This window comes from Falco biarmicus, chromosome 4 (assembly GCF_023638135.1).
Source record: "Falco biarmicus isolate bFalBia1 chromosome 4, bFalBia1.pri, whole genome shotgun sequence".
NCBI lineage: Eukaryota > Metazoa > Chordata > Aves > Falconiformes > Falconidae > Falco > Falco biarmicus.
The window spans coordinates 33022030-33047204 of record NC_079291.1 but is presented as its reverse complement, the minus strand read 5'-3'; the positions used below and the strand labels follow the sequence as shown (position 1 = coordinate 33047204).

At 35.3% G+C, this 25175-nt stretch overlaps 1 protein-coding gene across 1 annotated transcript in view; it reads left to right on the top strand.

Moving 5' to 3' along the window:
* PHF14 (PHD finger protein 14) overlaps positions 1–25175 on the top strand; it is a 173974-nt gene that overhangs the window by 21725 nt on the left and 127074 nt on the right. The window contains exons 5-8 of the mRNA XM_056334178.1: positions 9730–9889; positions 17338–17449; positions 19680–19817; positions 21714–21860. Of these exons, the coding sequence (XP_056190153.1) occupies positions 9730–9889; positions 17338–17449; positions 19680–19817; positions 21714–21860 (557 nt within the window). The remainder of the gene's footprint in view (positions 1–9729; positions 9890–17337; positions 17450–19679; positions 19818–21713; positions 21861–25175) is intronic.

Here is a 25175-nt window from a genome sequence, read left to right as displayed (position 1 = left end):
TAAATTTAGGTGTCTTGGTACTCTTGCAGAATTCCTTCCTCTGTGTCCATGAAGTTTTTGGAAATAACGTGCAGAGCATGTACAATTTGAGATGCAGTAAGCTACTAAAAGTTAGTTTTATAGAATCTTGATAGATTATTTTTTTTACCATAGCATAGCCTAACATTAACTAATGAGAAAAGAAAACCTGAATGAAAATGCCTCGTCCTGATAGTTGTAAGTGCCTATTTGAGAACTCTCCAAAAGTTTCATACAGTCAACACATCTAAACTCTAAAGCCCTGGAGCTCCCTGAAAATTCTTCTGTAAGATTTATTTAGTAATTGTACAGCTAGTTACGTTAAAGTGCAGAACGATTGTGATAGAAAAATTATCTGCCTTTTTGGAATAAAATGATGGCAAATTTGGTTTTATTCCCATGGAGTGCCTTAAAAATCACCAAAATAACACTTCCTCATTTTGTTTAGTTTACTAAACTTTTGTCCCTACAAGAAGTAAGATTATAGATGGTTTTCCTCCACAGGAAATAGTTCCATGGTTCAAAACTCACTTGAATTCTCATAGCTGACGATCTGCCTAAGAGTCATTGTTGCCATTCTTCTTTTTTAAACCGTTATAGACAAAGATTCCCTATACTGTCAGTGATACAGAGAGTACAATGTATGTATGTTTATTTTGTTGTTACTGCAACAAAGTAAAATGGATGAATTCAGAAAATTTAAATTGCTAGTTTGTTCTCATAAGTTCTACAGTATGTACAAGCTAATTGACTATGGATGTTGGTTAATTTTTCACACTTACAGTTGAATGTTTGGCTCTTTACAGTGTATTTTAATAATAAGTACTTAAATGCAATTTGGAAGTCTACTTGATGTTTTGAGTGTATGTTTCATTCCTAGATATGTATATCAATTTGTAAAGACATGAATATAGTTTTAAGTAGAAATGAGCATTTATTTTGGTGGGGTTTTTTCTGTATTTTGGTATTTCAATGGTAATAGCAGGTACTATTTTAAATTGGAGCTTTTTTCAATAATTTGTTTAAATAATTGCTTGCAGCAAAGCAGAATTCTATAAAAACACGTGGAACTTTTGAAGCTTTAGTTTGATTCGGTGATCTTGCATGTTCACTGTATATGTTCAAGTTACATGTTCAGTAACTTGGAGGTTTCTGCACTCCTGACTGGTGGTCATTGATTCATTGTATTACTTCTGAACGCATGAGTAATGAAGACACAGACTATTATAAAGAAGTTGCAGTTTAAACTAAAATGTGATGTAACAATTACTTTTAGTTCCTGTTGGCTTCATCATTCAGCTTGGGTGATTTCTAAAAATAAATTAAGAAGTAGTTAAAGAGAGAATTACTGTCTAATCATATAAACATGGCTTATAACCTTCAGAATTATTTTTTTAATGTTAGTATAGGAAGGTTTACTCTTAATATCATTAGCTTTAATCTTACCTTTTAACTACGTGCTCAGATCATGGACATAGGTTGTATTGTGCTCTTACACGCAGCTGCTTTGTGATTTGAAAAATAAGTTCCAGTAATAAGTGAGTCTGTTTTGTAAACATACTGGAATCCGAGAATTTGTTCTTATTTTTGCAGGTTTCCTTTAGTAGGTAGATTGCTGTGACTGCAGGCACCATGCTGTGTCTTGAAATTTGTTCTAATATTTGAGCTGCTGGGTTTTTCAGAAAATGCAGTTTCTAGCACAGTATTGAGTGAAGAGGCTTCTATTTATGAATCGGATAGAAATTGATGCAGTGATGTTTACCTGTGTTTGCCTGCAGTTGGGAAGAATAATACGCTCATTTCCTGTGAAGTAATTTTGATATTTAGCAGTTGTCTTTTCCCTAGAATCTCAAACCCAAGATGCCTATTATCCTGAAGCATCCAAAGAAAGCTGCTGGAATACTGCAGGGTTTCTCTTCATAGTTTTCGTATGCATTTTCAACTTGTATTATAAATATGTTTTTTCTACTTTTCTATAGCATTGTAGATATTTATTTGGAAGGAAGTACACTGTTTTCACACCCTACTGGTGCCCCACGCAGGGACCCACATAATGATGATATTGGTGATTTGATTGCTCTGTCCCTGAAGACCTTAATTTTTCTTTCTTGTAGATTATTACAGAAACTGTTTTACTTCACAGGAAGGGATCTTGCACCGCTGGCTTGTGCCTTTGTGCTCTGCTGAAGTGGAAGTTTCAGTCTACCATAGAACCTTTCAGGTGACTGGAAAAGGCTTTTCTATGGTGGCTGTCTCTGTATTTAATGTGAAGTTACTCACTAGCCATGAAAATGCTGCCCTTGAGTCGAGCCTATTTCTTCTGGACAACAGGGCTCCCTTCCTTCCTTGAGTGGGGGCTTTTGATCTACTTGTACCTACTGGTCAAAGGGCAGGTGCCACATAGTAGTGCGGCCCCTTCATGTGAAGGTGAGCCTTCCAGTTGCCATCCCCGAGTGGCTGCATGCTGGCATAGTTGTTGGCAAGAATCTGTTACCCTCTTTCAGAGTGTAAGCTAGTGCTGCCTTGTGTTTCAAGTTAGGCATGGTCTAGAACTCCATTCTTTCCTGTTTCAGAATGTTTTGGCTTTTCTAGCACAAGGTAGCTTGCCACTGTGCATACTGCTCCATTACTCGTGTACCTGGGTACTTGGTAACTAGCACCTTTTCCTTTTTAGTACCTGGTGCAGTGGGTGCCTCTTCAGTCATGATTTATATTCCTTTTGGTTTGCTTGCTTGCATTAATCAACTATTACATGAGGTCTTCCGTGGGTAAAGAGGGGTGATAACTCATCTGGGAGCAACTCTGCCAGTGCTCATGTGAAATACAGCAACAAGCCAGGAGTTAGACAAGGGTTCTGATTCAGACCTAGAATCATGGCCCCTTAATAAACATTTATATTTGTCTTACTGACAAGTTTTGAGATTGCTAGAAATTCAGTTTCCTTTCCAGTGCAACTATTTGCTGCATAATGTCCGTATCACCTGCATGGCTAGCATCACTTGTCCAAAAGCTATCTTTGCTCTGCAGAGACATGTCCAAAACTCTGTAAACTTTGTGGAGCAAATAACTGGTTCAAAAATGACAGAAATCTGTAACTGCCTCTAAACCTGCCTAAGTAGCATACACATAATGCTAACTTAAGACCCACTCTTACACTTTACATTCACCTTTTATGTCTAAATGGCCTGTAATTCATTAAGTCCATCAATTAAAATTTCGTTCTTATTTCATGTATCAACTTTTTTTTATTATTATTAAAGGAAAAACGTTTGCATTGCTAGGGTTTCTTACTGAATTTGTAGAAGTACAGTTGCTTTTTGGAGTGTTCACTTCTGTGCAGAATAATCCTCATTTCTTTTTATAAAAATCTTCTTGCAGCAGTAATCTGTCATTTTGGATAAATGCTTTTTTGGTAAGATCTTTCTTCTAATAGCAGGACACCCCCAACTGTGATGTCAGTTTTTTTGACATGTTGATTGCAGCATGACTGAAGAAAACGTCTAGTGCATATCATAGCATGTGCCGTAACTGTAGGTAGTACACTTGCCAGCTATTGCCCTTGGGTTAGTTGTTGTGAATTAAATGAGTGAAGTTCTACATTTTTCCAGCTGTTTCTTTCCATCTCCTCTATTTGTTTCTTACTTTACTGTGATGTGTGTGGCAGGGAATAAAATTTCTCTTGCTAAAAGCAATAGTGTAGTCACCATATGCTTTACAGTGTAGTAAAACATTTTTGCATTTTAACTGCTTACACTGGTACACTCCTGTCTGGTACAAAAATTCATTTTGCAAAATCATGTACTTTAGTGCTCTTCATTTACTAAATAAAAATACTGTTCTGAATTTATGATGCGTGAACTGATCAATGTCTTTAAACTGGTGGTCCAATTGAGGATTGAATGTAATGTATTTTGAATACTATGATCTCACAGCATTTGATTTTTCAAATGTATGGTTTACCTTGCAGATCATGTTTTCATGATTTTTATAATAAAATCATGCTTCAGAGTATATGTAGATGTAGTTAGCAAATGCAGATCTCCTGTTTGACTAGCAAAAATTTGCCCTGCCAGAGAAATGGAGGAAAAGATGCAACCAAGGCAAGAATTAGGTCTCTCTTCCCGTTTGCCTCAGTGATATAAATTTCAGAACAATTGCTTTAATGGTAGCATTTTAAAGTGTTTGCAATTTCATTTTAATGTCAATCACATTAAATAAAAGCTATTGACAGGGTACAAGGACTTTAAAATCAGGGAATAATTTTTTTTTTCCCCTCTGTATGAAATGATATACATTCAATAGACAACTTGGCTGTAATTGTAATACATATATATGCTGTTAGTGGAACAGTAAATGCTGTGAGAGTTTTAACTTCTTGACTTTCATAGGTTAATACTATACTAAACCAGTTTTATTGTTTAGTGTAAGAGGTATTCAAGGAGGTGGCAGACATGGAATTGTGATACAGTTATCTTAAGAATATACAAATATGAGTATTTAATGAACTTTAGTTGAAAAGGGACTCTTAGGTATTCTAAAGATCCAAAATTCAGAATTTTTGTGAACATTGAAGAAAGGCAGCATCATTTTAAGCAAAGTGTTTAAAAGTAGTTTTATTTTCTTCAACATATTTTCCAGTCAAAGGGGTGTGTGGTTGACTAAATGCCGAACAGGTCACAGGTGCAGTGATAATAACTGAAACCAAATACATAGTTTACAATATGTATATCCTTTCCTCTGTTGCCCTTTCAGTCCTTAAGTAGTCACAGCCTTTACACAACTGCAGTGCTTTTAGAGAGAACCTGAAGATTACCTCCTGATGTTGCTTGGGAGATTTGCTTGCAGCGTGGCCTTAAATTTCTTTCTGTTCCAACACCAGCAGTTCCCAACAATTCATACAAGGAAATTAGGTTGGACTTTTTCTTGGTCATTAGCTTAACTATTTAATACTAGGATGGAATGATTTATCAAGCAGCAGCTTCGTCTCTCCATGTCTCTGCATTTTAAAGAGTCATTTAAAAAAGTAAAAAAAGTAAAAATTTTAAAAATTTTTGTAATGGGACCAAAATAATTCTTTCTGCATAGGAAAAGAAGGCAGACAGCAATAAGTTGAATTTTAGTTGTGCTTGGCAGTTTTAAGGATCCTAAAATGATATATATAAAAAGGTAATTGCCTGTTACAGATAAAATAATATTACCATGGTAAAAATATGAAGATTTTTAGAACGTGTTTTTAAAAATTCTGAACTCTTGATCTCTACATTGTAACTTTTTAGACAGATTTAGACAAAGGTGCATTTAGATTTTTTATAAAGTGCATTTTGTGCTTCAGGTTTGATTCAATTAAAAAAAAAATCAATTATAGCCATGCAGTAGAAAACACTTCCCCCGCCGCCCCCCCCCCCCCCCCCCCCCCCCCGGTTTCAAATTATTAAGGGATATACGAATCCCTTAGCCATGACTATTATGAAGTTACTTGAAATTGGAAAGTGGAAGCTGCTGAAAATGTGGTCTAGAACTGCAAGTTCATCTTTTTCATTAGTGTTAATTAATTGTGTTTATCCACAATTCTACATTTTGACAAGGTGTGTATAACATTCTGTTGTTTAAAAATGTGATGTTAATCTGACCAAATGAATTTTTCTGTTGGCAGTTAGTATTACAACTTGTGATAACAAAAGAAGAAATAAAATCAGTATATTGAGGAATTTTGAAAATTTATGAGTTTAATTTTGACACTACAGATGTTTACTAGATGAGCAGCATTCCTCAGCTTTGACAGGGTTTTCATTATGGTTTCTAGTTAATAACCGGAAAGTAGATAACTATTTCTTGAAAAACTGTAAGGTATAGAAGTTTTTTTGTTTCTTACTGGGTTGGAGCAATTTTGACCTGCTGCAGTTAGGCTGCAGAATTAGTAAACATCTAGTACAATAAATACTGTAATTTTTATGTATATGAAGTGGAGCAACTCACAGAAGAGACTGAGGTATTTATTCTGGAATAACTACCACGTGATCGGAGCATTGGTTATGGGAGAGCAGATTAATATCCTTGTTCTGGTTTGGACTGGGCAGAGATTTCAGATTCTTTCACATCCCAGATGAATGCTATAATTATCTTAGCTTTTCATCGTTTCAAATACACTTACTTGGACTGAAATTTAAAGTTATAGCAAACCTGATATTTCTACAGTAGGATTTTTTTCTGAAACTGCTTTTGCCTTCATATCTCAATTGAAGTGTTAAAGAGTGGATTTTGGTTCCTTGTACATTTGAAAAACAAACATTGTATCTGCTCCTGACGTATCTGGCATCTTAATGTCAGATGACATCATCATTGTGTTATCTGTCGTTCTTTAAATTGGGACAAATATATTTTGGGACAAATACATTTTGTCATTGATTATATTTTGTTCTGAGTTATTTCACTGTTTTTGAATCATGTAAGTTTATTATTTAAAAATGGAACTACTGGTATTATTTTGCTTCATATATATTTTTGGCCTGCCAAGGTACTTTCACTGCTTTTTTTTTTTTTTTCCCCAAAAGGAATTTAAATCTCTTCATATGGATATTGGTTTGTGGTGTCAAAACCACATGCCACGTTTGTCATATTTCTTACAATTTGTAGCTTTACAGACATTTGATGAATACAGCTGTTGAACAGATTTGTATTATCCATATGAATATTCTATTGACAAAATTTGATCTCTCCTTTGATTTCTGTTATCACTTAACAACCCAGAAGCAGACAATGACTTTATAGCATACATAAGAAAAAATCTGGGTTAAAATACTTGCGTATCCTTAACAAAAAATACAGCTTAGCAAGCAATTCCTAATTAATTTTGGGACTCAGTTCTTAATTTTGTTAAGTATTATTAGATCATATTTAAACTTAAGCTGTTGGGTAATGATTTATGGTGCATTACCTTATTACCTATTTAAAAGTATTATTCTTAAAGCTGAGTTTTGTTTCACTATTTATATATATTAGTCCTAACTCCTCCTGGAAAGTAAACTTTCCAGACATGTTACGTAGAGTTCAGGCTTACTATGGAGCATACTGAAAATTGCCCATGCCACTCCTCAGTCAAGAACAATTACAAAGTACCTTCGCTGAAACCTTGCAATGAATTTTTTTCCCCCATGGGGTTAAAGGTAACGATCTGATGTATGTGTGTAGAAAACGCTACCAACAGCCTTTTTGTTGCTTACATGGATGGCTTTATAGCAAACAAGGCTTTGTCTTGCAGCTTTCATTCTGTAGTTTCATTTGGCAGTGTACATCAAATCGACAACAGTCTTATGGGCTGGATTTCCTTTTCTTCAGCTGTGTTGTGGACAAGACTGTTTTGATACAGTTATCAGCAATGCTTAATGGTAGTGTAGCCTGCTTTCTCCAGCTAATGACCACCCCTTTCACTGGGTGTAACAGTATGGTGTTTAGCTTTTGCTAAATGGCCGTTAAGGAAAAAGAGTAAATGCCTTCTTGTCTGTTAGAAATCTTAAACTCTTTAAACTCTAAGACTTACGCACAAATTGGGACAAAAAACTTGGGTTAAAAATCCAGACTATTTTTTTTTAATCTACCTTCAGAAAGGACCTAGATTTGTATTGTTATAGAAACAATGTTTAATGTAAACACATATGATAAGAATGGAAATAATTACAGCACATGTATCATTTTCTAGGAATAAAGATAAAAAAATAATAATCAGGTATAAATGGCTGATAAGTATAATAAGGCAGCTATTTTAGAGTAAAGGTAAGACAGTTTGGGGAAGTCACCATTCTAATTTTTGCAGACTGATGACACTTAGGTTAGTAAAGCAAAGCTAATTACCTTCAATTAGTGAAGAAGCATCAGTGTTTGAAAGAAACTAATTTTATTTTGCCATATGAATTGATGACAATATTACTGCTTCCATAGTGTTAGGTAATTTTTGATAAGTACATTTAGGAATATATTGATATGTTAAGAAGTCTGAAGGATTTCTAAAAATTATAATTATTCATCAGCTTCATGATACCAATGGACTGTGTGTTTGTACATTAATGTAATTGCTTAAAAGTAGCTTTACTATCATGTATTCAAGATTCTGTTACTAGAACTTAAAAAACTCCTTTCTGGAATACTAGTTAAAGCTGATACCACATTATAAAGAAAATGGAGTTATCTTATGTGTGAGATATATGATCTTTTATATACCCAATGAAACGTTTCTGTGAACGCATTTCTGCACATTACTTTTTGTTTGATTCTGGAATACTTTTATAATGAAAAGAAACAGTCTGCCTTCTTATTTTAATTCTTATTGATGAGCCTCATTCTGTAATGGAAGACTATAGTTCTTAAATGGTTCCTAAAGTGTGATTGCTTATTTCCTGAATGTAGTTAGTCTGTTATGCAGACCTCTGTTTCTGTCACAAGGGGAGTTAGAGCACTGTTGATATTTTATTACAGTCAGTGGGTAATGAACCAAAGTAACAAATCATGTTGCTATTTAATTGCAGAATTCGATAATTTAACTGTTCCGCAAGCACAAATGTTGACTTGATCACTGTATTTGACAAATAGCTGAATTTAAACTGTTAATAAAACCTCTACTGTGTTTTAAGTGTTGACAATGAAATTATGTTTTTCTCGTATTAAAGAAGAGATACAGATGAAGTTTCAAAATGTGGCATACACAGAAATAGTTTTATGGTGATGAGCTTTGAGATTTTCCTTTTTGTCATTTGCAGTGCTAATAATGCTGCTCTTATTCTTGTGCAAAATTTAAATAGCAAGCTTCTAAATCACTTCAGAAATACTGTTTTCCTAAATTTGTGGTGGTTAAGCATGCATAGACACCTTAACAATCATGAAGAATGTAGTGGATACAGCAAAGAAGAATCGAGAAACTGAATGAGTGAGTCTAGTCATAATTTAAAACTGTAAAAATGAGAATGATTAAAAAAAATAATATACTTCATCAATCACCAGTGTGGTGTCTCAAAACAGTTAATCTGTGCTCTGCAAACTATACTTCAGTTTTGAAGTTACAGAAGGTCCTTTAAGCTCAGTCCTACAACCCCTAAATTATGCAAATAGTCTTTTTTATTTCATGTGTATATTCTCTTTTAGTAGATTTGGATGCTTATTGCAAATTGGAAAACTAGAATGCACATTTGTTGACTATTATAATAAATCTCTAAAAAACCTGCAAAAACTAACCCCCTGCCCCCCAGTAACGTTCATTTTCAGAGTAGGGAGAAGGAGAAAGATAGGAGTATCCAAGAGAAGCCTGAGATGCTCACAAATTCCACAGCTTGTTGCATTTAACTTGAAATACATTTGAAAAAATCCTTTGATTTTTTTCCTCACGTCTTTGTTGTTTGCTTTTAGTCTTGGTTTTTTACTTTCCTTCTTAATGGATAGTCTGGAAGAATACCAAGTGTTACTAAAATAAAGTAAAACAGCCTTTTTCTTGTTTTTCAGTTGTGATCTTAAGAGAATCACATAAAGTAGATCACTTCTCAGAATTACAGTCTCTAATGTAAATTTGCACTAAAGATAATCTTTGCCAATACATTGCAAGTGTTCTCAGAATCATTCCTCTGAATGTGTATGCATGTATGTTTCCTGCTGAAATTGTAACTGACCACTTGTCTACATCTACAATTATCTTTTCTTATATTGGTCTTCCATCTTTTGTGTGCATAGGTTGCTATGGTGTTGATGGAGAGAGTGACTCTATCATGAGCTCAGCTTCAGAAAATTCCACAGAACCTTGGTTTTGTGATGCATGCAAGTGTGGTGTCACACCCAGTTGTGAATTGTGTCCTAACCAGGATGGGATCTTCAAGGAGACTGATGCAGGCAGGTAAGACTGAAGAAGTGGTGTTTTGAACTTGATGACATCTTGCATTTAAAAGATGTGGGTTTGTTTCTGTAGGAGCTAATGTCACAAATTAAGCTTTCTTCTTGATGTCCTCTCTCTGTCACCTCACGTTTGATTTGGGTGCTCTTTGGATAGTCAATCACCTGATTTTTTTGTGTGCTCCAAATATTCTTCATGCCCACTATAATATTAGGAAGATGTTGTCTTAAGGTGAATTAGAGCATGAAGATTTATGGACCTGTGAACAAAAGATGTACCTAGGTGAAACAAAGATCACCATTTACTTCATGGATAAATCTTCATGATAAATCCTGTTCTTCAGTATAAAGTCACCATGTATTTTTATATATATATAGATGTTTTAGTAGCTATATAGAAGACCTTTATTTGTTCCCTTGAACCACTTGTGTGATGCATCTTTTTAAAGAAAGAAAACATACTAGTGAAGGTGATGGGAGTCCTTTAAAGAAACAGGTTTTTTTGTTTGCATAAGGAATGCAGTCTACATTTAAACAAAAAGGGTTTCCTGTGTAGAAGAAATTAAGATCATGTAAACTCCTACTCAGTGTTCAGATATCTGCAAGGATAATGACGTGAAAGGCTTCCCTCACTTAACCAATGGCTTGAACTACTGACAGCAGGGACCGGGGATCAGAGACTTGGAGAAAAAACTGTGTACTTGTTTTGGGTTTGCTCAGACTTGGAGGTTGCACTGAGAAAAGCAGGGTTTGAGTCCCTTGAGTCTCACTGCTGAACAGTAGATGTAAGTTCTAGCAAGCACAGCTGGTGTGGCTGGTCACTGGTTCTCTGATGGTGGCTGAGCTTGTAGTGTTCAGTATCTGCTGTCAGTCACTGTAGAATCTGAGCATGTGTTCTCCTAGTTCAATTTAATCAGCTGCCAGAAAGCTGCAATTTATGGCTTGCTAGTATTGTGCTTCTTTCATGGTTAATCCTGAAGAGTAGCAAAACACTGAAGTGCTCTTCTTTAGTTAATAATGCCACTAAAAAGAATGGCAAAAGGGGAAAACACTTTCCAGACTAATCATATTGGACTGGAAGTATGTAGCCATTGGGAAAATCAAAGCATCTGCTCCATTTCAAGGAAGAAAAAGTAGATTTTATTCTTTCAGTAGTATTCTGCTTCATGCAAGGTAACACCACTGCAGCCTTATATGGGCTCTGCTCAAGTCTGTTGACTTTCAAGTATGATGCGAGGGGGAGCATTTCGTGCTGCTTCTAGAAGAGCAAAGGACTGGGTGTTGGTAATGTCAGGTAATGGAAAAAAGTAACAAAACTATATTGAAGTTGTGCTAAAGGTATTCAGACAGACCTAGTATATTATGATTATTTTGTATTATGAAAATCATAGTCTTGATTTTGAGTGACTTTTGATAATTTTCAGCTAGAGATGAGCTTTTTAGGATGGAGTTCAAGTCTAATTTGAGACTAAGGAGGTTAATTTTCATTGATGTCTTCTACTCCTGTCACATTTGGAACATAAATTAAGAGGGAGATATTAACAGTAATTACCAGTGATGTCTGATTTACGGTCAGTGTTACTGGTTTTTGGTGGGTGGTTGGCTTTTTTGGGTGGTTTTAGACCACGACAGTTATATTCTTTTTCCATACATTTTACAGCCATAGAAATTGCAGGTGTGTGGTAATATACAAAGCTTTCAGATGCTGGGCCTGTCATAAGCTTTCCATTGATCTTGCTAACAAGGGAAGGCAGTAATTAGTTGGTAATGCTGCTCAGAGGAAAGAGGAGCTTTCTTAATCCTGTTTGAACATATCTGTTAGAGATAAAGAAATATAAAAGTCTGCAGATGTATCTCACTGATGATGATGGATGAGTTGGAAAGAATCCAGTTAAATATTCAGTATTGGTACATATACTTTAAGTACTTTAAAATTTAGAAATGTCAACATGTGTTACTGTAAAACCTTTTGTGTTTTTTAATATGACTTCATAAACACATTACTATTTACACTTAGCTATATATTTTAAAACAATGTCTTCTGTACTAACAAATCACAAAATACAACCATGTCCTCACTCTTTCTTCACCCACTGGTTTGTAGTGGTCTTCATGGTTTTTCCTACTCATTGTGAAGGGTTCCCTAATTAGATTTGCACAAAAGCTAGGAACTGAGTTAAAATGAAGTAAAAGTTTATTCTTACCATCTGTGTTAGTAAGCTCTTGTATATGTTATCACTTCAGTATACGGCTGTCTTGGAATCTGTGCGTAAGCATATCCATATTTGTCGTTTTCCCCTTGCTTTTTTCCCCTAGTTCCTTTGTGTTTGCCGTATTTTTATTTTATTATTTTTACTTTTTCAGTCTTACAGACTTTACTGTTGCTAATCCTGTAACGATCTGGTCCTGCCATCATTAAAAGCTCGGCTGAGCTGAAGATGATGTTTAGGAAAGCTTTTTTTGATATACTGAGTTGTCTGTCTTCAGAAAATTAAATATGGTATTAAAATGTCGTAAGTTGATTCAGGTTGTGTGAATTAAATTGTACATCCCCTTGCGTTGCATTTCTCCCTTAGTTTGTATTTTTTCCTGATAGCAAAAACATTTTGAGTTTGTGTTGGGAATAAAGAGATAATGAGGGTATTCATAACACTGAACTTTGATCATTGAATGCAGGTGCCAGCAGTAACCTTTGGAGGCATCTACCTTTCTCCACTGAATGTACACTGAGCTGAACTTCTCAGTTTGTAGCTGAGATGCATTTTAAAGATACACATAGAGCCTGCAAAAACAGATCTTTTTGTCCCTTCATGTCTTCCACATGCATCTTTTAGAGGGGAAACAATGAAAGTAGAGGAAAATACTGTGCTGTTTTTAAAATAAACAAGTAACACAAGTGAGTCAGGATTTGTAGTGAGTGATGTTGAACCCGTAGGAGCAGTTACTCTTTTTAAATACTTCCAGGATTCAGATTCTCAGTTCCTGGTCTGTCTTAGGTTCAATAGTATCTGTGCGTCTCCCTTATAAAGCTGTTAAACAGTTAAATTGTACTTTTCAGTTCTGTTTTCTATTTTAATAATAATGCTGCTATATGGAAAAAATGTTTTTAAAGACTAAAGTCAATTGTCTAACAGGAAATGTGAGAATCAGTATCACCTGGCAAATTTTATTTCAATCTTTTTATTCCTGTGTTCTGTAAGTAAGTTTAAGTGTTGCATATGTCATTTCCTGTATAACCATAATAGAAACTACAGTCAACATTTTAAAAATTGCTTAAATTTCTTCTTGTAAAGTGGTGGTATGCTTTTTGGGTAATGTAGAGGTGTTTTCTCTGTGACACTGATTCTCTGTGCAGGAGCACATGCTTGCTTTGGTGATTGTAGGCTTTAACACAATAAATTGTTATGATTATTATTTTATTTTTACTTGCTAGATAATGTGATGACTATTGTAAATAAGTGTATTCTGCCAAATAAATAGAGGTTATGTAATAGGAAAAACAAATACTAACTATGATGTGAAAATTCCTGTGCTCTCGTTCTTTCTACCATGTATTTACAAATTTGAATTCCCCAGGGTAATGGGGCAATATAGGCTAAGAGTAGGGTCTTGGGGCAGGCAACGTCCATTATGTTTTCATTGTACTCGGTAAACTGCAACCCAGTTCAGTTCTTCTCTTGAAATACTAACAGAGAGCCACTACTGAATAACAGAATCCTTGAACTCACCATTGTTCTCCATCCCTTTACCACCTTTAAAAATAAATTCTTCATGTGCATCAGTACTGGAAATTACACAAACCAAACCTATTCAGTTTCTCTTCATAATCGAGTTGGAATAATTTCTCTGTTCCTATGTGAAAGGTGAATCATTAGCATAATGAGGTGCTTAATTTCTCACCACAAGCCTCTGTACATTAACCTCTCAGACTCACAAGCATAAATGTGAATTTATGAAATTTTATTTCTCAAAATACTATTATCCAAGAATGTGAATTCTGTCCCTGTTTCGGTATGGAATTTTTCTTCTTTAATCAACATCTGTCATCATTGCTCCAAGCTAAATGGATGGTAGAGTAACAAGGAAGATTATTCTTCTTTGATTATCCAATTTGTCTTAATTACAAGCTTCTAAAACATGTGCAGCTAAACAAATGAGCAGGAAAATATTTAGAACTGGTATTAAAAGCAGCTGAAATTGCTTCAGCTGTGAACTTGACTGACTTGTGTATTTTTTTTAATAAAGATTCAGGTCTGAGTTCATGTATAGGTGGTTAAAGAAATGAGGCACTTGTGTGCCAATCACACTGAAATGGCAGTTTAAATCTGTAATACTCTAATACTTGGGTGACATGTACTAGCACATTTTGAGAAGGTCAGTATGAAGCAAGCAGCCAGCTGTTGGGTTTATCATAGATAAACTCCTACAGAGTGCAGCAACATTTAATACACCAGTGGAGCATGAAGAAAACTGTGCAAATTAAATTGAGAAGCAGCTGCTTGTAGAAGATGTGTATCTTTATATTGAACTTTGGAGGGTACATTTAGGAGGCTGCATTAAAACTTGCTATCAAAAATCTCCAACCAGAACCTTGGATTTTCGTTAAGAATAGTAATTGTGGAGATATATTACTTCTGTTTATACAAATTTGTTCTATGTAATACATTTTGAATCAATAGAAGAGTATTGAAAAGAAGCCCTACAGAATTCAGATGGTTTTTGTTTACAAACAGGCAGTCTCTTTATCTCAAGATTACAGGTCTCATTCTCTGTGTGTGGTATTTGCTTTTTTAAAAAAGAATTTTGATTCCTTTTGAAAATGAGTAGAATATGCTCATTTAAATGAGGTATTTATTTTGGTAAATGCATACTTACCAAAATACACATTCATATATGCACATAGGCACTTTTTGTGGAAGATCATTTCATAAATGTGTGGTAGTGATTTAGGCTAAACTATTGCCAGTTCTGGATATAGTGTGGAGGGGCAGAGATGGTACCAGATGCTCTATTGCTGCCTCGCAGGAATTTCTTGTGCCTCCATTGCTTTTGTGGGGATGCAGACAGAAGATGTGCTTTTCATATACTAATGAGGAGAACCTTATTTTTTGCATATAACATTGTATTAAGTTAGAGGGTTGTGCTGGCATGCTGGAGTGTTTATGCTGAAGTAAGTACAGTGATGAGCTTTATTCCCTGTCTGAGCAGCAAGAAGTTTGGCAGAACACTCGAGTATCTCAGCTTGTTCTCTGGCAGATAGCATGGTGTCATGTTTGTACCATCTTTTTTAAAGACAAGGTTGTAACTAGTTTTTAAAATTAAAATTTTCTTTGAGTCTTCTAGTAGTTACAGTGCTGTGACCAAACTATTTTGTGGATGTGGAGAACCCTAGTAAAATCTGTAAAGGCAAAGCAATGCAGTTGTTGCATGTAAGTGTGTATTTGGGATATACGTTATTCTCTTTGGTTTTAAATTTTTATGTTTTAAAGGGAATATACCATTTAGCCTCTCAAGCCTGATTGATTTAGCAATAGGGTAAAAAAATTATTTTCAAATACACTGATCTTGTCATATATGACACTGGATCAGTCAGTGCTGTGGCTTATGTTAGATTTAATGAGAAATTTCTTATAGAGTGAAGTGAGTTAATGGCTTCTAAGTAGTTTCTAACTTACTGGGATTTTCCTGTTATTCAGTTCTTATTATGGACTATTTTGGGGGAAAGGGCTAAATAAATAGTCTGTCCACCAATTTTGTATATTACAAGGTCATTGTTTTCTATTGTAAAGACTAAAATGTATATGTATTTTTGAGCTTGCTACTGAACCTTTCAGATCTTGCTTTTTTTGAATTTCTGTTTAGACATATGAGTAATATATAATTAAAATGAAACTTAATACTACTGAATGTGGTAAATTCCACCTTTGTAGGTCAAAGGACCACTGATGAGAAACATGCAGATTTGGGAAACATGGGAAATCAAGGTTACATGTAGCTCCTGATTTGTATAACCATCAGTTTCAGTATTTCTCTCATCTGTAGACGGCCAGTTAATAACAGGTTAATAAACATGCTGTTTAAGTGCAGCTGAAACCAGGAACATATTGCTCTGGTCCCAACTGAGTTTTTTTTAATTTACACACAAACAAGCAAGAGGGAGAAGAGAGAGGTGAAACAGTTGTAGAAGATTGGGAAAAATGGCACAGCAGCATGGATGCAAATTTAAGTAGATGGTAACGGGTCTTTGCTGAACCTCTGATATTTAAGGAGATTGGAAAATTGCAGTATGTGAGTAATGAATGAGCTAAGGGAAGAAGTGTTTCAGAAGTGCATCACGAGTCTTCTTGAATACAGAGAGTCGATTCTGTAATTCTATTAGAACAGAAGTTTTAGTCTTCACTAGTGATATATTTACTGTTAAAAGTTAATGACTGGGAAAATCATAAAATGCCAAAGTAACGTGCTTGCTAGGGGTCAAACACAGCTCAGTTACGCTTGAAGTCTCTAGTTCTATCCCGTGTCACCTGGGAGCTTGTAGGTTCGAAGTGGTATCTACACACCTCTGCAATTGAAAGGCTTTTTTCTTGAATATTATAAGATAATAGAAAGTAGCAATCTTGACCTGTCTATGACAATTTACTCCCCCCTAGTGACTTACCGAGGGTTAGCAAATAGTTTCAGGAATTTTGATAAAACAGAAAGATTATTTTGGGGAGGAACACTTTGGTTTTTGGAGTAGTTTGTCTCAGGTGATTTGAGTCATGCATGCTGTGTAGAGCAGATTTTGAGTTTGTCACTAACTGATGGTTTGTGGCAATGAGAGTTGAATCTTTTAGAAAGCATTCATTGTGTAAGAAGAAAATTTATCTTCTGCTAGCAGGCAGAGTTTCAGGAAGTTTATGAAGATGTCTGTCAAAGGCAAACTTGAGGCTGAAGCCTTTACCACCATCGTGTTATATTTAATTACTAGACACTGAAGTCCGGCTTCATGCTGTCTCTCATTTTATGCCCCTCAGGCTAGAACTTAGTGTTGATGTGACTACCTGTATGATTTTGTACCTCCCCTTTCCACCCTCTGCCTCATCATGAAAGTATCTGTCTGCCTTAGCTTTATAAGTAATACCAACATCTTCATGTACGTTTCATGCTATGTGAAAAGTGGTGTGGAGCCCCACATGAGAGCCATCAGAACAGAAAGGTGGTGCCAGCCCTTGATCCAGACAGGCAGAGCCATCCCAGTGGCTTTGAAAAGCCTTACTCTATGATTCAGTGTGTGAGCTGCCGAATTCCAAATGTGCCTTCTTTCCCTCCTTCTAATGTACTTAGCGTCAGACGCGTTGCTTCTAGTTTCTGTAACATTTATTCACAAGGCACTTTGAAATCTGCAAATGGTGAGTATAATATAAGATCAAAATGTTGATAACAGTAACCTAATTTTATCTGCTGTTTTAGGTGGGTCCATATTGTTTGTGCCCTCTATGTTCCAGGAGTGGCATTTGGAGATATTGACAAACTGCGGCCAGTAACACTTACGGAAATGAATTATTCAAAGTACGGTGCCAAGGTAAGTTTAGAAGAGATGTACTGCCAACAAGTAGATTTATTTTACATTTTTACATACGATAGAATAACACATATCTTCAGCTTTATTTTTCTTGTTTATACCAATTGCAGTGAGGCTCAGGACTAAAAAATGAGATTAACTTTGTTCGTGTTTGTTATACCATTGCTCTGTCCTCTCTCTTTCTTTGCATTTTTCTTAACCCCTGTTCTCCATAATTTCTGTCACTGTTTTCCCCCTAATTTCCTTTATGTTTTACACAGGTGCTAATTACTTTCTTTTAACATTAGTTAGTAGCAGATTGCCAAAATATGGATGGAAAGTGAAGAGGATTACATGGAGAAATGGAAGGTTAGGTTGATTAGGATAGCAACAGATGTACATTCAGTAAGAATTACTTTAGGGTCTATATAATTACAAGCTAGAATGCATACAAGAAGGTTGCTACAAAGCAGTATTTAAAAAAATCCACAACATGAGGCCTCAGCTTGTACAGAAAAATGGCTTTAAAATGGTTTTACATGTAAATGTTTTCAATCCATATGAAAAATGATCATGCACAAACCATACAGAAAACCATTGCAATGGGCAGAGGACAGCACTCGGCAATTTGCTCAATACTGTTTCTGTAGCTAATGGAAGCGGTGTGGAGAAGCCGTATCTATGAGGTTCATGTGAGGGAAGGTGGTTGTACTACTGCTCTAAGGCTTCATTTTTGCATAGTTAATTTCATTTTCTGGAATGTCAGTTTGTCAGGTTGAATACTAAATGAAAATACGTAGTGCATTTAAAAAAAACACATATAATATAAAAAATAATTTAAAACTTACTGGTTTGCCTGTGTACAACATACCTGTATCCAGGAGCATGTTCATCCTGGGTCTGCTGAGGTATTCAGCATTGTTTAGAAATGTTTGTATAAAAAAAAGTCAGAGCTGACTCCCAAAACCTTACAGACTCTTGTTGCAATGAATCTTTTTTTTTATTTTTTTTTTTATTAATGAGTGTTGTATAGGAGCAGGGCTAAGAATTTGCGTGTATTTTCTTACTGTGAGTAAGATGAAAGTGAAGTGCACAGAGGAGGACTCGTTACTCTCACAGAGCTGTAAACAAACACTGTTTGCTGTATCAGGTGCGAAAGTTACAGCTTACATAGCTAAATTTCACCCTGCAAAACCAGCTTAACATAATATTCTTTTCCACTTCATTTGTTATCTGTTACCTGCTGCTGTTACACAGCTAAAGGGTGCCCTTCTACTGTAGTGCATGTAGCATTCTGAGATACTTCAATCACGCTGAGTTTTCTTTGCCAGTCTTTTGTGTTGCTGTTAAACTTTCTGGATGGAAATATTTTCTGTAGGTGATACAGAGCTTTGCTCTATGTTCATTGTGTGAGAGATTAAGAAATGCGTGCCTGTATAGTTTTAGATCATTATGCACTGGATAGCAGCACTGCTTAAACAGCCCGTGTTCCCATTTGCTTGTTCCTGCTTATGTACTCATCATTCTAGGTTGCTGGCACAGCTGTTTGGTATGGATTTGTGGTGAAACAGACTGAGGAATTGATCTGGCTGAAAAATAAGTTTGGTTTTTTTTCCAGGCCACATTAGGGGATGTCAGTATACTGTGTGGCAAACAGCTTTGCCTAGAATGCATGTAGCTGAAACCATGGTGCAGTAATTAAGTGAATCACAACCTTCTTTATTGATATTTACAGTTCTTGAGTATTTCTTTCTGCATTATCACGTTTACTCCTCAGTTGCTGCTTATCAGAGGACATCTATGTAATTATCTATGGGTTTCAGTTATCCAGAGCACTGCTCTTGTTGTTTGTCCTCTAAACTTGTTGAACAAGCAAACATTTGCTGAGCAGTAGTGGTGTTTCATGATACCATACTCTATATAATTACTTGTGCATCAGTTCCTTGGGTGGTACTTAGTTGTTGCTCTGAAGGGGAATAGGAGACATGAAAGTTCATATCAAAATTCATCTGACATACTGTTTAGGTTGTTAAAGTACTTTTCTATTATTTGTTGAAAATGAAATTAATAGTGGGGGTTGGGAATGGGTGAAGTTTTAAGTAGTGTCAACTGCCAGCAGCATACTTGATTTCTGTACCACATGAGTTAAACCTACCTGTTTGGTTTTTATATGTAAGATATAAATTATCAAATATTAGGAAAAATGCACCTGAAATACTTACTGTGGTATTTTCCACTCTTCTTTATAAAGGAATGCAGTTTTTGTGAAGATCCTCGTTTTGCCAGAACTGGTGTATGCATTAGTTGTGATGCTGGGATGTGCAGAGCTTATTTCCATGTGACTTGCGCTCAAAAGGAAGGTCTCCTCTCGGAAGCGGCAGCAGAAGAGGTAGCTATGGAAAGGGTAGAATAAAAGGGTTGTATCAGAAGCTTGTGAAGACTATCTGAGATTGTGCCTTTTTTGCTCAGTAACTCTGAGCAAACCTTTTGTAAATCAGTAGCCAGTCATAGGTTGGGTAAAAGGACTGTCCAGGGAAGGCTCTGTGTTCATCAGATCACTCTGAGCACCTTTTGAAATAGTCTGGAAAAAGGCATAGAGACGGTTAATACGAAAGTTGGCTTAATTGACCGACAGTCAATACAGACATGAATTGTAACTCTAATTCTTGAAGTTCACCTAAACTGACATGCTTTACCTAGCTGTTTGTGCAGTCTGGTAATCGCTGTTTCTTACCCAATAGGAGTGTCTTGAGAAATTAACTACATTTCTAATGCCATTTTTTCATGCATGATTTCCAGTATTTTGTTGAAATTGCAGTACAGGTATGTGACATCCCTTGTGGTAACATTAGTCTTGGGAATCAGAATTAAAAGCAAATATTTATAACGTACTGGTAACTTTTTAATATCACCAGTTTCCTTCCTGTAATAATATTAAAACGATTTAGATTTGAAATTCCTACTTCCAAATTCATTTTTATGATAGAAGTACTTGCATATTGCCAAATTTCTTCCTGATACATATATCATTTGGATTAAGCCTGTCATGTTCATAGCTGCACAGTTTAACTTCTTATTACCTTAGGAAGTACAACAGGTAACACACAAACAAGCATTACTTCTGCTTCTGTTTCTGAAAACAGTGGACCACTAAGTGATTCTTAAAGGAATCACAAAAATAATTTCTTCTGTGAGAAATAGAACTAGGAACTAGGAAGATAGCCCAATTACCTCGTTGTTGTCCCTAATAAATTATGTGTAATATCAATTCTTCAAATGCTCTGTATGGATTTCTTCTAGGCATATGCATTTACTTGCCTTTCCACCTTAACATTTTTTTACATGTTTTCTGTAACCAAATATTTTTAATCAAGGCCTAGCACAATCTGATTTTAGAGTGCTGCTAGTTTTTGGAAGTTGTCACATGCTATGAAAATCTAAATAAAAATAAAGTATGTTTTTAGGGAAAGCCTGTGTAGATTTTATTGATCTGTGTGTTATAGGTGGAGTAAAGGAAAATTTGATAGGCAAATTATTAATATTTTTATTACTGTATGAAGGAAAACTGCTGTAAGTTTTTCTTCTTAGTATACAGATTTATGATGATGTTTTTACGATTTTGAAAATACACTGTCAATGAATTATACTTCTCAAACTGTATCTCCTCATGGCACGATATTTGTAGTCTGCTTGCAGGGTTTGCAAGTGCTAAAAGTTGCTGTAAACTTACAGCCATGATAACAGGCAGATCTGATGGAGGGAAGAATGAAATATAGGGGAAAAAAAACATATGAGAGATGATAAATCACGTGGAGGTATAGCCACCAAAAACATTTGGAAAATCATTTGAGAAATCCAAATATATTGCCTTTTGTATTATTCAGAATTGTTAACCCCTTGTAGGAAGTAACGCAAGAGACAGCGAAGCAACAGGAAGTTAACGATACATGTTACATGTTAAAGAGATTTGTAGTTAGGAATTTCTTCTGTGTTTTTTTCTGGGAATGAGAAAATAGTGCAAAGATTGAACAGTAAAGAGTTAAATAGTTAATGCCTTTAAAAAGTGTTTATGATCATGCAGTGAAAACAATGGAAAACCCCTTTATATGGTAAATTACATCAACATGACAAAATTGATTTAGAAACAGTCATATTAGTTGTTTTTAAAAACATGTCTATTTCAACATGTGAACTGATTGCCAGAATGTTTGTGCTGTTCAGAGCCTTTTGGCCTTGTGTGTCTTACTCTATTTTTGTTCCTTCCCCTTTGTTTTCTCTGAAACAGGATATAGCTGACCCTTTTTTTGCTTACTGTAAACAGCATGCGGACAGGTTAGACAGAAAATGGAAGCGGAAGAATTATTTGGCATTACAGTCTTACTGTAAAATGTCCTTGCAGGAAAGAGAAAAACAGCTCTCACCAGAAGCTCAGGTATTGTGTTAATAATGCAAATCCGTCTGTGTTAATCATCCATGTTAAACAAGGAAGAAATGGAAAAGATGGGAAATTGTTAGTATAGTAGGAAATGAAATGTGAAATACGTTGATAATGCATGGTTATTTAACATAGCATTGTAGGTTTTTCTCAATAAACTAATTATCAAATAGGCATACCTATCTATGCCTGTCTGAATTGAAAAATCTTGCTTTGGTTTTGTGGCAAAAAGTTGATAATTATATTTTCAGTGTGATTCATAGATTTTTTTTTTAAACATTTCCTTCAAGATTATTAACAAAAATGACAGCCTGACAAGAAACTGAGCATAATTCTACTTCAAAGTTCAGTAAAAATCCACTTTTTCCCCTTACTAATATCTTGAACTTGGCAGAAGAGTTTAACTTCCCTAAGTCTTTTTCTTGTTAGATACTTTTTCACTTTTTGTAGGCCTAAGTAGAATTCTGTGTGCTGGGTTTTTTCATAGTAAAGATTTCCTAGAAGAATAACTACGTAGGTAGAGAAAATGGGTCTGTGCTGCTGAGTGGGAGTCATCTGAGAATCTCAGGTAACATCTCTATCACTGTCTAGTGGCAGATCCATGTAAAAACTATTACTGCAAAAGCTCAACTGCTATATGTCCTGTTGATACAGAGGTTTCAATCTTCAGGAATCTGTGTACTTTGGTATGTTTTAATGCCTGTACTTTATGATTTTTTCTGATTCTGAGGAATTTATGGCAGACTTTGCTTTCACTGCTTAGTTAGTACTTCATTCTGTGGAAAAATCATACCTGTGTAGAAAAGCAACTTGTTAACTGAATCCTGCCTAATTTGTTGTAGAAGGTAGCAGATGCTGTAAATAATGGAAGACAGTTATGGGAGAGAAATAACTTTTTTTCTGAAAGGACAACTGTAGTGTAATGATTAGAAAACAAATCTTCATATCATCAAACCTTTTATTTTTTTTAAAAAAAATCATACCTTCCAAGTTCTTCAGAGACCTTTGAATAGGAGTAGAGAATATTAATTTAAAATGGCTTGTGCAGTTGAGAATGAGTATGAGCAAACTCTATCGTACAAGAATTTTGAATAAAATATTTCTGTAGGGTATTGAACTCTGTGTAACTTGATTTAAACCTGGTTACATAATTCTTGTTGAATACACTCAGCTCTCAAATATGTGAAATGCACCTGTGTAGTGGAGAAATAACAATAATAGGAATACTACCTAATATAATGGTAGGTGCTGGTTGTGCAAAATCAGCTTGAGTCCAACAGGGCTTATTAGCTTTGTTTTCAGTCATTTGTTATGTGGTGCTGGTAATGCTGGTAAGTTCCCAGCATTTCAGTCTCTTACCCTTCTTTCCCCTAAACCAAGACGCTTTAGATTTTTTAATCTAAATTATTCGGACTAAATGTTTGGAAACTGAAAGAATGAATGATGAAAACTGCAGGTGGAGTTACTTGGTATGGTGTCATAAGTGCCTTGATACAAATTTGATGACTTTCATACTTTTTGTCAAACCACTTGATTTCACTGTTGATGGCTCTGGTGATGTAGGAGTGTGCATTAGTATTTTGTGTGTTTCTGGATTTACATGGATGGAAACAGATTGGATTCTTGAAAAATACATTTCCGTGTTCATTTGTATGTATTGGGATTTTATGAACTAATTGTTTGTCTTTGAGTGGTTTCTGTGCCTTTTTAGAAATGCAGAACTGTAAGGGGTGCTTAATACATACTAGAATTGCCTGGGGAGTTGACACAAAAGTATGTATAAATTCACGCTTTACCTTACCATATGTTGTCTGTAGGAGGAAATCAAAATCCCACTGGTAAATTCAACCATCTTTGTTAAATTGGGATTTTGTCTGAGAAATAAGAATCTTGAGACAGCTTAGTCTGGAAAAAATACTTAAGAAAAAAAAATATATTTCTACATATATATACTGTGTATATATGAATGCATACAAAAGCTCACTTCCAGGGGAGTTTGTAGGCTTAATTAAGGTTTGCAAACATTGAACTAACATAAATAAGCATGCAGTCATACAAGTAATTTATCTGATATTGTGAAAATGTTTTTTTTGAGGTGATCTTTTGAAGGAAAAAAAAAAAAAAAAAGATATTTGGTGCTTTGTAGCCCAGACAGGAATAACTGAGCCAATAATCTGGCAAGTCATGTGGCCCAAGAAAGTAAATCCCTCTGAAGAGTATAATATAGAAATCTCTCTAAGATTGTTACTGATTGTTGGAAGATTTTCTACATTGAAATACTTTTTTTCTATCAATAAAGAAAAATTACATTCCTTGAGTAAAGTATATACTTGCAAATTACTTAAATGCAAGTAACTTGAGTTCAGGTTTCTATTTAGACATTAATCATTCCAATCTGTCATCTGTTTCTGGAATAAGACTCTGAGTATACAGTTGTGTGACGTCTTAAATGACCCCAAGGGTTTCAGAACTGAGCATGTAATCAGTAAAGAAGCATCTTAGCTGAGGAAGCTATAAACCATCCTTCCAGTGGACAAAAAACGAGATGGTGGCTATAGGTGGATCTGTTGCTGCTGTGGGTCCAAGACAAAAGCCCTTGGGGTTGGAGCTGGCTTCCAAGCCACATTTGCTGTGTTTCTTGGTCATTAATGTTCAAGACCTAGTAAGGTAGCATGTGTTAAACTCTTTGTAACATGACCTTCAATGATTCTGTTTGTAATCAGGGAAGTTCCTTAACCATAGCATGTATATATATGCATGCTTTTTTGCTTTTGTCAGGAGTATCTCATACCATATGGTGGGGCAGTTGGATTAGTTTAGTTTCTTCTTTTTGCAGGCAAGTAAACAGCTTCTAAGTGATAGATGGAGTTTTGCCTTTGAAGATTTGTGTGTTGATGTAATTTTCTGCCAGAATTACCACTACATAGAGTTCCTGCAAGACAGTGTTTTCCAACTGTCAGTAACAACTTGATCTTCTGGTGTAGAGCTCCCAGATGGTCACAAATATACAGATGTCATCAACAATACGTATTGTGAGCTTCTCTTGGCTACTTCACTTCTGTTTGGGTTGTGGGTTTGGCACATAATCAGCTAGTTTAACATCTATAAAGAGATACGGAGTTAAGAAAGGAGTTCCTACGAAAGGATGTCAAATAATGCAAAAATGCTTTTCATCAATTTTTATTGCTCTCATAGATACCAATTAAAGTGTATCTAAATGTATTGTTGATAGGTCAGCCAAGGCTTTTCCCAGTAGTGAGTTTTCACAGTCCCATCAAATCATCATTAGTAGAAGGGGCTGTCTGAAAGCCA